General features: G+C 37.0%; 2 protein-coding genes across 4 annotated transcripts in view; both read right to left on the bottom strand.

Moving 5' to 3' along the window:
- The window catches only part of ntm.S (neurotrimin S homeolog), a 778,399-nt gene that overhangs the window by 717,109 nt on the left and 48,952 nt on the right, over positions 1-12,338 (bottom strand). The gene's annotated exons all lie outside the window — the stretch shown is intronic.
- LOC121396408 lies at positions 8,640-11,169 on the bottom strand. The gene is made up of 2 exons (XM_041571293.1): positions 9,189-11,169; positions 8,640-8,982 (listed from the first exon to the last, which is right to left on the bottom strand). The coding sequence occupies exon 1, from the start codon at positions 10,344-10,346 to the stop codon at positions 9,279-9,281; it is 1,068 nt and encodes a 355-aa protein (XP_041427227.1). The 5' UTR covers positions 10,347-11,169; the 3' UTR covers positions 8,640-8,982; positions 9,189-9,278.

A 12,338-nucleotide genomic window follows, 5' to 3' on the forward strand; every position in this document is an offset into this window, starting at 1 on the left:
AAAGAAAATGGTAAAAAAGTGAGTTTTCCCATTACGTTCTCCATAGAGGGAGATGTAACATTCAAGGGACTAAACATAGAATCTCTTATCTATTTGAGGTATTTTTTTTATAGGAGTGGAAGCTGGAGTATTCTGGAAGTGGCATGCCAGTTACCTCCATTCCTTAGATCCAGTTAGCATATTGAATTTCACTTTCCAAGTGAAGACTGTCCTGTGGAAAGGCATTAATTCTAGTGAGACTGATAGGAAGGTCTCTCTGACCAGGGCACAGAAGGAAGGTTATGCTGGGTGGCGCCTGCCACAGAAAGGTGCGGAGGGAGCCCGTGACCAAGTGAGAGTCTGTCTGATAGAGGAAAGCCAGGAAGCTGAACAATTCCCACAAAGACATATCGTGAGTACAGAGGGTGACTTCAACTTATGTGTTTTTGCTGGTAGTCCACAAGGAGCCCAGTTTAGTGAGGGAAATCATCAAATGTGGCTGTCTGGATGCCAGCACAACTCGTGTAGAGGTGTAAGTTGCCTGGGTGCAAATAAAGCCCAAAAAGATAAGTATATACCAGAAGGAAGCTCACACTCACAGGTCTTACATAGAAATAACTGTATTTATTAGTCAAAAATAAGAACTAACGTTTCAGCTAGCACTCTAGCTTTTCTTAAAGTGCACAAAACAATAAACAGTAACCTTTTAAACCCCCAGTTAACATAAACATACAAAGTAACATAAGGGAAACAATCACTAGACTCTAACACTGTGAAAGTCAAACAGTTTAGAAGATGTATAGAAAACTATACAGGTAAGTATTGAGAGAAGCGCTGAGTATTACCAGAACCCTGTAGAGGGGTTGCAGGTCAGGGCAAAGGAAGGGAGCTAATCCACTGGATCGCTTGTAAAGCCCGATGGCAGCTGGGCTTACTCCTACCGGAACCCCTATGTGTGGCCTTAGGTACGGGGGAGGGTGCTGCACTGAAAGCGATGTTCAGTCATATGGTGTGGAGCAATACCAATCGGGAAGTTTTAGGCCATTGCTAGAGGAGGCGGGATACAGGTCTAAGTCACCAATAGGTGGCGCCCAAGTACAGTTTGCATATGCAAGAGCGTTGTTAGGCTGCCGTACTATGGCAACTGTGGCAAATAACAGGGTGCACTATGGGCAAATTACAGGTTGAAAAATGTTATCTATCTTAGTGCAATATATCAGGGGTAGTGGTATGGCATATGACATACGAGATTATAACCATATTGGTGTAGTCCTACTTAGTCACAGAAATAGTACAAAGCTGTCATCTCGTAAATAAGGGTGTACAGCTTGGCCAGGGTGTTTGATGTATAATAGGGTCATGTGACATTAGAGAAATGGGATAAAGATGAGAAGAAAGGACTAGATAAAAGTAGAGAGAGAGAGAGAGAGAGAGAGAGAGAGAGAGAGAGAGAGAGAGAGAGAGAGAGAGAGAGAGAGAGATTTAGAAAATAATACACCAGTTAAATAGACATTCAGTGCTAAGATCCCAGGTGCAAGCCATCTTATTTTAGGACTAGTGGACAATTTTTGAGTGTCCCCAGTAATATGATAACTATTGTTTATTACTATATATTTTAAATGTCATGGCAATAAACTGTTTGATACAACTTACTAGACAAGACACAGTCAGATTAATATTCAAGGGTGCCATATCAATGAGACTCAGTATGAGACCCAGTTCAATAAAGAAATAATTTAGCATTTTTCAATCAGCACACTTTATTAAAAGCCAGATTTGAATGTCCAGATTTATTTAGTGGCAATTTTATGGTCATAATTAAATATATGTTGCCATATTTTTCTGTATATTCATTTTCTTGCCAAGAAATGACTCCTTTATAAAATCGAATATTTACACGGTTTGGATGGATTGTGAACATAAATTTTATTAGCATGTAGTCACAAACCTCTGAAAATCATTTGTCAGTTCCAGCTAAACATATGTTACTGTGAAATGGAGTTCATATATCCAACTAGTTATTAATGACTGATATAAAGAAAGTAATACCCAAGCCTTTATACTCTATGTATAACAATGTTATATCATTTCTTTTATAGAAACTGATCTTTTAGTTGCCATTTAATTAAACTGGTCTTTATTATACTGCAAGTCTGCACAGAGCTTCTTCTCAAAAATACTTTATTAATTTAGCTTTTGACAACCATACTATTTGCTAGGTAATTTACTGCCCAAGCTTCTGGAAACTATTATAACGTCATGTTATTGGAGATACTATACTATCTTTTGGATGCTGCCTTACAAAAGACCTTATTGTTAATAACTAATACATAATGGCTGCTGCATACAGTAAACATCACATGACTTCTACATCAGTTCTGTTTTTTTAATATTGTAGGTATTTTGAACTCACAATATATAAATCCTGTTAGGAAGTATTTTGATGTATTGAAACTGATCCATCATCCCTGGTATCCCAACAACATAGTATGAGAAACATCCCCATAACATGATTCTTGTGCCACCATGCTTCACTGTCTTCACGGTGTACTGTGGCTTGAATTCAGTGGTTGGGGTTCGTCATACTGTCTGTGACCCCTAGACCCAAAATGAACAATCTTGCTTTCATCAGTCCACAAAATGTTGCGCCATTTCTCTTTCAGCCAGTCAATGTGTTCTTTGGCAAATTTTAACCTCTTCAGCACATTTTTTTTTCAACAATGGGATGTTGTGGGTGCTACTTGCTGATAGCTTGGCTTCACATAGGTGGCTTCTTATTTTGAAATTACTCACAGGTAACTTTAGACCTTCTTTGATCTTCCTGGAGCTGATAATTGGCTTTGCCATTTTGGTTATTCTTCTATCCATTCAAATGGTAGTTATCAATTTTCTTCAAAGGTCTTTAAGGTTTTGGTTGTCATTTTAAAGCTTTTTAGCCTATAATTTTCTGAACTTCTTTGTATGTTTTCCCCACTGCATACTACTTTTTAATCACGCTGTTCTTCTGAATAATGTCTGGAACAACCCATTTTACTTAGATTTTCAGAGAGAAATGCACTATAACCAGCATGCAAAACATAACATGCACAGTGATTAATCAGGTAAGTGATGTAACATAGTAACATGTTACATAGTAGCATAGTAAGTTAGGTTGAAAAAAGACACGCGTCCATCAAGTTCAACCAACTCTACTTTAACCTGCTTAACTGCTAGTTGATCCAGAGGAAGGCAAAACACCCCATTTGAAGTCTCTCCAATTTGCCTCAGAAAAATTCCTTCCTAACTCTAAAATGACAATTGGACTAGTCCCTGGATCAACTTGTACTAAGAGCTACCTTCCATAACCCTGTATTCCCTCACTTGCTAAAAATCCATCCAACCCCTTCTTAAAGCTATCTAATGTATCAGCCTGTACAACTGATTCAGGGAGAGAATTCCACATCTTCACAGTGTAGAAAATCTCACTGTAAAAAATCCCCTGCCAAATATTTAGGCAAAACCTCCTTTCTTATAATCGGAATGGGTGACCTTGTGTCAGCTGGAAAGACCTACTGGTAAATAAAGCATTAGAGAGATTAATATATGATACCCTTATATATTTATATATAGTTATCATATTACCCCTTAAGCGCCTCTTCTCCAGCTTGAACATCCCCAATTTGGTCAGTCTTTCCCCATAGCTAAGATTTACCATACCTTTTACTAGTTGCCCTTCTCTGAACTCTCTCTAATTCAATAATGTCCTATTTGAGAGCTGGAGACCAAAACTGTACGACATATTCTAGATGGGGCCTTACCAGTGCTCTATACAGTGGAAGAATGACCCCTTCCTGCCATGAATCAATGCCCATTTTAATACAGCTCAGGAACTTATTTGCCCTTGATGTTTGACTTCTATTATTCTGAACACAAATATATAACCATCTAAATCTTGCCAAGCCTGTCAGGTTGAAGCTGTAATATATAAAAATTATATATATATATATATATATATATATATATATATATATATATATATATATATATATATATATATATATATATATATATATATATATATATATATATATATATATATATATATATATATATATATATAGGGACCCCGCAGGGTTAATTTCCCCTTCAGTCGGAGCCTCATGGCTGAGATACAGGGTTTGCTAAGGGGCAGAGCCTTTGATTGGTGCAGCATGGCTGATCCCAAAGGCAGCCACAAGGTGTCGCTGTGCACCAATATAAAAGGAGAATGCCATGTACTCACAGCCTTTACAGTTTTACAGTTTTGCTGTTGTCTTGCTGCTGAACCCTCTTTCACTATGGAGATAGTGAATCCTATCTGGCAAAATGTAGGCTAAAAGGGAGTTCGATAGGCCTGCCAAGGCTGGGCAGGATCCTCTAGTGCCTGAAAGCTCAACCAAGAAGGTTTAGATTGCCGGATTTTCATGTTCACACTATGGAGTTCAGTAATGGATGTCGGGAGAGCTCACGCTATAGACAGCGTTTGGAGCAAATACCTGAAGGATTCAAGCCTTATTATATGCTCAACTGGGAGAGTCTGGAGCCTGTAAAGTATCTTCATCGCTGTTGATGCCTGTCAGCTCTGTGTGAGACTACCTGTCTGTGTGACTCCTTTGGGGTGAGTGTTACCTGAGGGAAGGGGTAGAAAAGGATAAGGATCCAGTGATCTCCTGTTTGGAAAAACAGACTTTGTGCCTGCCACATGGGAGCAGCACTTATTCCAGTTGGGAAAAGTACTGAGGTAGGTAACGCTACCTGGGACATTTTACTCTTTGGGGAAAGGGAATTAAGACTTTTGTCTGCCAAAGGAGTTACAGGACTTTGCCTGGCAAGGAGGGCCAGGATCTTGGACTGTGTATATTTCCCAGGGGATGGGTAATGAGAAATGTAAATGTGTTTACTTGACCTTTAATGTTATATAAATTTATTTGTTACACAGAATCAAGTGTGTAAGTGAATGTTTTTCCTAATAGGCCAACCGCAGGTTTATTCCCGGATCCCATTAGGTGGAGGCACTGCCAGAGAGGAGTTTCCCAGTACCTTTCACTTAGCAAAGGGGACTCAGGACCTGCATAGGTATGAATTATGTGATGTACCACCTTGGCACCAGGGGTGTGGCCAAAAAGGGGTTACATATATATATATGTACCATGTTACCAAAAATAATTTATATAATACTGCAGTTTAGCAATCGAAATGCCTTTTACATACTAATTGGTAATTTAAATTTTTTTCCTGGGAAGCAGCAAATACATTACTAACATTACAAACTAATTTACAACTAATTCACAATCCAGTTGTGCAAATGTGTTAAGCTAAAGTAGTCAGAAATGCTCATAAACATGAATTTTCTCAAGGTTAGCAACATGCACACATAAACATATCTTACACAATAATGTGTACATTCAATATAATATGTTTATTTATTAACTCATGCTATGGTTATTTCAAACAAACCTAATATAGCCATGAGTAATTCCAAGTATTGACTAGAGCACTGTAAAGGTCACCATCACTGGACTCAATAAATATGCTGAGAAACTACATGCTATCATGAAGATGACTTGTGGAAATCCTTTCCAGAAGAGCAGGGTTTAAAGGCCTCCAGCTGGACAGCCTCGGGCTATCCTTTTCTTTAACTTGCATGTAAATATTTAAATGCGTTATGAATGTTTCATTAATAATACAATTACAATTATTTGAAAGCTTATGAAAAATGTATGTTGCTGAGCTTTGCAGTGCTAATTTTGGTAGTGCTAATTTTGGCAGTGATGTTTCTAATGTTTCTTATCAGTCACAGATGACAATCTTGTAAGACCATTGTGAAAAAAGATACATAGCCTTACAGTTAATTGAGTTGAAATAAATCAAAAGTCTATCAAGTCAACCCTTCGTTGTGACTCACAGTAACACTGGCCCATATTATTCTAAAGAACCTGTTTATGTCTAAAAATGCCAGTGTTTACATGTAAATTATCATGCAAAATATATCTTGTCATCTACAGGATGGGTGTAATATGTTTCTCTTATGTTGGCAAGTATTAAGTGAAAAAAGAACTGTCTACTACTGGTTAATTCTGATGGCAGTATAATACAGTTGGAAGAACATCTTTTTATGGCCGCCATATAAAGTAAAATAACACAATATGACAGACAAAATAAACTAACAACTAACTCGAATGCATGTATATGTTTTATTGAGCTTTAGTAGTTGTTGAGAGCTGAGTTGCTGGAAGGTCAGTACTAACCAAAAGAACTTATCATAAATCCATATTACCGCTAAGAAACACATAATGCTATTTTATATTGCTGTTTTGTGAAACTCTGAGAACAGGAATAATGTAGTAAATTTTTTTTTCAGGGAACACAAAAAGGGGAGGCATAAAAGGTACTGGCAAAGGCAAGTGGGGAAGAGCCAAGCATGTATGGGTAAGAGGTGGAGCACTATACCACCCAGGCCCTATGGAATGCCATGATCAAACAATATGGCATATGATAGTACTGGCCACCCCAGCTCTGATATTCCTATAATAAATGTAATCACCAATAAACAAGTATACATGGCACTTAGAATGGTAAAAATTGAAATAAACCATTTCAACTTAGTTTCCTTTTTAATTCCCTTTTAAAGGGGCAAAATCGACATAAAAAGCATACTGTACAATAAAATAAATTATCAATACTTGCCAAGAAGAGCTTTAAGAATTCCACAGTTCTTTTTGCCACTATGTACAATGAAGCAAAGAAACAAAAAAGTAGAGCCCATGGACTTTATGAGATTTTGTGTGACTTTTTATCTTTTGAAAAGGATTTGGTGGACTTTTATTTTCATAGACTCAATTCTTAGGATTGATTACAGACACTACAATAAGAAAGTCTTCTAAAAAAATAAATTAGTATTTGTCTTTTAAACACAATCCCTGGCAGCCGGTACAGTAAATCATACAATAATGTCTACCAAACACTACACTGTAATTGTAAAATATTCCATTGGGAGAAAATCGCTATGTTATTAGAACTGTTCTCAATTGTATTTTTATACCCTCAGCATGCTTATACCTTGAAAGTTGCAGCTAGATGTCAACACTGATTGAGTGTAAATGGCCAAAAAAAAGATGCATATACAATATACTTTCATTTTTACTATATACAGTATAGTACAACATGATACTGGGTGTCTCAACCACCATGAGATCAGAAGGGAACATTATAAAAATAAATCCATGGATAGAAAACATGAGATGAGTAGTGCAGCATTTTCCCTCTATAAAAACTATAGATTCCATAAGTAGGAGTATTAGAAATAATTATTGTAAAATTCGACAACACCAATGTGACTAATGAGTGCTGAATGGCAGGATCACAAAATAGAAATCATGGTATGGAGGAGGCTACATTTTATGGGGATATACAAAACAAAATATATAAAATTTGGATCCCCATGCTTTAAGTCTACTAAAAAATCAGCTAAATAATAAATAAATCCAATAGCATTGTTTTGCCACCAATAATGATTATTATTGTTATGATCAAGTACAAGATACAGTTTTATTATTACAGAGAAAAAGAATAATTTATATAAATGCAATTTATTAGATTAAAATGGAGTCTATGTTAGATGGCCATTCTGTAATTCAGAACTTTCTGGAGAACGAGTTTCTAGATAGCCGATCCCATACCTATATTTATTTATATGGCAATTTGAACTATGGTTTATACAAGATAGGTTAGAGTGCTGGGTTACATAATGCTAACATACTAGGTAGGAGACTCTTTGTGGAATGAATGAGAGTCCTTCCTACAGGTATGGAATCACTTGTCCGGCTATCTCATAAAGACTCAATTTTAAGGAAATACATTTCTAATTCTGTTCTTTTCCTCTGTAATAATAAAACAAAGATACATCTATTGGGTGCTGTTTGTCCCAAATACATTTTGTATACAAAAATATCTGTAGTACACAGAATAAATGTCTCTCAGGGTACAAAAGTAATTGTGACAATATACACAGAAAGAATTATATAAAAAGGCCTATTGTGAGGTTACCTGGTGGTCTAGTGGGTCCAGGGGGGGCGGCGCACTCCTGGCGGGGACACTCACAGCCCTAATCCTTGGGTGCTCGTTCCACACCGCTCTATGGCTCTTGTGCTCGCTGGGTGCTTTATTCAGTGTATACTGACTTGTTGCTGATCCTGCCCATCCCTGTTTTCACCTAGTCTGCTGCCTGTCCTGATCTTTGCTCGTTTTGACTAATCTCCTTGATTATTCCCTGGTACCGCGATATTGGTGTATTTTGACTCTTGTGGAAAGAACTTCACAGTAAGGTCAGATAAAAATAACTTATATGCCATTTGTATCTTAGGGAAGAGCTACTGTAGGTTGAATTGTTCCCTGAATATATCCAGAAACAACTAAAATGCCAAGGGTCTGCAATGCTGGATTTGATGCAAATGGAGGATCCTTTGACAAATGTAGAATTTCATGAATACAACAGCCAATGTATTTACTATAAATCCTGCACCAGATATGGATATTCTGAGGGATGAGATGTTGACTTTTATGGCCTATAACATACCAGACTCTTGATAAACCCTCTTCCAAAGTACAAAATAAAGTTTTCAAGGAACGATCCAGACTGCAGGATTAACTGCTCAATTAGGTGTTTATTATTCAACACAACATGTTTCGAGTCTCAATGGACTCTTTGTCAAGTGTATACAAAGGATGTGAAACAATGTATAATATAGTGTTTAACAGGAAATGACATCAAAGCGTTAAGCCCATCCTCCAAGTGAAAAACAGGTGGGGGGAAAAAAGAACAATGTTTCAAAAGTAAATAATATTACAAAAGTAAATAGAGATAACTTCAGTTTGCAACAATGTAAAACGTGTCCTTATGTAATAGAGTACAATTTCAACAGGCTAAAGGCCTTTGTGCTTCTCATTCAATTTTTATTCGTGATACGCTTCAGCTGTCACCAAGTGCTGTAAAGAAAGGAAAATATCAATACAATATAAACGAGAGTAAAAGAAGGGTTAAAAACAGGGGACCAATGGGCGAACACTTGTTAGTACTGCCACATACGGCCTACTAGCCCAATCTGTCTCTCAATTGGCTGAAACTGACTCAGAGTCCTCTCGGACTTAAACATATTCTACATGATAAAGTAGCCATAAATACTGTACGTTACCATAACTGGATTCTGAAACATTCTGAATGTGTAGCTATGGGGTCAAAATCTGGAAGAGAGATAAACATAGAGATTAGTGTCAGCAACGTTTCATAAGAAGCTTTTTACACTCCACGATTCGTTTAACCCTTTAGGGTTTACGGTGTTTAGCTTTCTAATCCAATACATCTCTCTTTGAGACAATCGCAGTTTCAAATCCCCACCTCTTGGGGGATTATGTACGACCTCCAAAACTAACCATTTTAGCTGGTTTACGTTATGACTCATAGCTGAAAAATGCCTAGAAACTGCTGTGTCCGAATAAGTATCCTTTTTAAAGTTCCTAATATAGCCTCGATGTTCTTTGATTCTTGATTTGACTTGTCTCCCTGTCTGGCCTACATATGCCATCCCGCATGGGCATTTAAGCAAGTACACCACATTACAGGTGTCGCATGTGGCATAGTGTCGTAGACGTATGGGGGTCCCATCACATGGGTGGTTGATATTGTCTCCTTTAATAATAGATGTACAGCATACGCAATTTAAGCATGCAAACGTACCCTTCTTTGGTCTTCCAATAAACCTTTGTGTACGTGGGCCCAAGGGGTTAACCTCTGATGGACACAGGATGTCTCTTAGGTTGCATCCTCTTTTGTAACTGAATAGAGGGGTATTAGGGACACATTTACCCAAAATATTGTCCTGTTGGACAATAGGCCAATATTTACGTATGGTATTTTCAATAGCTTTACTGTTCGCGCTAAACGTAGATACAAATGGTAGCCTTTTACTTTCTTTTTTAGGTTTATAAGTCAGTAGTTCTTTCCTCTCAATTTTATGTGTATCTTCGATACATTTATTAATGGACTTTTTGTTGTACCCCCTATCCAGGAATCTTTTTTTCAAATTCGCGGTAGCGTTTTCAAACTTCTCTATATCAGATGAAATCCTACGGGCCCGTAGGAACTGCCCTTTTGGGATGGCTTTAACCACATTGGGGGCATGAAAACTTTTGGCATGCAGGACATTATTCCTATCGGTATCCTTCCTGTACAGGCTAGTATGCACACGACCTTCAGCGATTGTAAGGTGTACATCCAGGAAGTTCAACGAGAGTCCACCAACTTCTGATGTAAATTTAATGGTTTTATGGGCTTTATTGGCTTCTACGATCATCTCCTCAAAGGTTTGGACAGGGCCCTTCCAAAAGATAAGGATATCATCCACATATCGAAAATACTGGATGATATGTTCTTTAAATGCCCATTGGTCCCCTGTTTTTAACCCTTCTTTTACTCTCGTTTATATTGTATTGATATTTTCCTTTCTTTACAGCACTTGGTGACAGCTGAAGCGTATCACGAATAAAAATTGAATGAGAAGCACAAAGGCCTTTAGCCTGTTGAAATTGTACTCTATTACATAAGGACACATTTTACATTGTTGCAAACTGAAGTTATCTCTATTTACTTTTGTAATATTATTTACTTTTGAAACATTGTTCTTTTTTTCCCCCACCTGTTTTTCACTTGGAGGATGGGCTTAACGCTTTGATGTCATTTCCTGTTAAACACTATATTATACATTGTTTCACATCCTTTGTATACACTTGACAAAGAGTCCATTGAGACTCGAAACATGTTGTGTTGAATAATAAACACCTAATTGAGCAGTTAATCCTGCAGTCTGGATCGTTCCTTGAAAACTTTATTTTGTGGATTGATACGTTCGCACGCACGGCGGAGGTGCATCACAAGGTTTCGATCGGAAGTTTTGCTTGCATTTGTTTGAGGTAACTAGCAACAGTGATTTATTGTCCTCTTCCAAAGTATGATCTCCTTGGGAAATGTTTCTATTCCATTCTATTTGACTCCAGATGTTGACTCTGAATCTTGTTGTACCATGTTACTGTGAATGACTGTTAATTGCTCACGCTGATTTTTACCTCTATCACCTCAGCCTCTGTTGAGAAAATGTATTTCTATTCTTTGTTCCTTTTATGACAAAATAAAAAATGTAACAAATAAAAATATTTATATTAATTTCTATAAAGTGACTCAAAATTACTTGGCCATTCAAACTTTTTAGCACTTGGGTACATGTACTAGATCAATACTTAAATCTTTTTGGGTGTTTAATTATGGTATTTGTTACCGCTCAATGTGTGTGCTTGGAGACCTAGTGACATGTTCATTGAAAGAAGATGATCTTTTATGCGACATATACACTCAATGTGTAACTATTTATTTTCTGGTCTAAACAGCCATTTACTATAACACTGTACTGCCATGGTGGTTTATTGGAAATATTTGATATTTGATTACTATTAACTCACTAGAACTAACTTCACTAGAAATCAAATCAATACACCCCACATGGTTTGCCAAGAAAATTTGATTTAGACAGAAGAAACTTGAGGAAAAGAGAATTAATTCTTTCATTACATCAATAGTAATTCATTTTGTCAGTTCTGAGGTTATTAAAGGAAAACTAAACTGTAAAAATTTATATGGATACAAATTACGTTTTATATATTGAACTTATTGCACCAGCCTAAAGTTTCAGCTTCTCAATAGCAACAATGATCAACTACTTCAAACTTGTCACAGGGGGTCACCATCTTGAAAAGTGTCTGCAACACTCACATGCTCACTGGGCTCTGAGCAGCTGTTAAGAAGCTTGGTTTAGGGGTTGTTGCAAATTTATTAACAAACAGAAAATGAGGTTGGCCTGTAATATAAGCTGATGCTACAAGGCTGATTAAATTCTGAAGCTACTGGTTTCTGATCTGCCATGAAGTAATTATCTGTATTAATTACTAATCAAGTATAGTTTATGGGGCACATTTACTTAGCTCGAGTGAAGGATTAGAATGAAAAATACTTTGAATTTCGAAGTTTTTTTTTGGCTACTTCGACCATCAAATTGGCTACTTCGACCTTCGACTTCGAATCGAACGATTTGAACTAAAAATTCGACCATTCAAAGTCTCTTTAAAAAAAACTTCGACCACCTAAAACCTACCGAGCACCAATGTTAGCCTATGGGGAAGGTCCCCACAGGCTTTCCTTGCAATTTCTGATGGAAGGTAACATTCGATTCGAAGGATTTAATCGTTCGATCAAACGATTTTTCCTTCGATTGTTCGATTGAACAAATTGCAGTAAA

This window comes from Xenopus laevis, chromosome 7S, assembly GCF_017654675.1.
Source record: "Xenopus laevis strain J_2021 chromosome 7S, Xenopus_laevis_v10.1, whole genome shotgun sequence".
NCBI lineage: Eukaryota > Metazoa > Chordata > Amphibia > Anura > Pipidae > Xenopus > Xenopus laevis.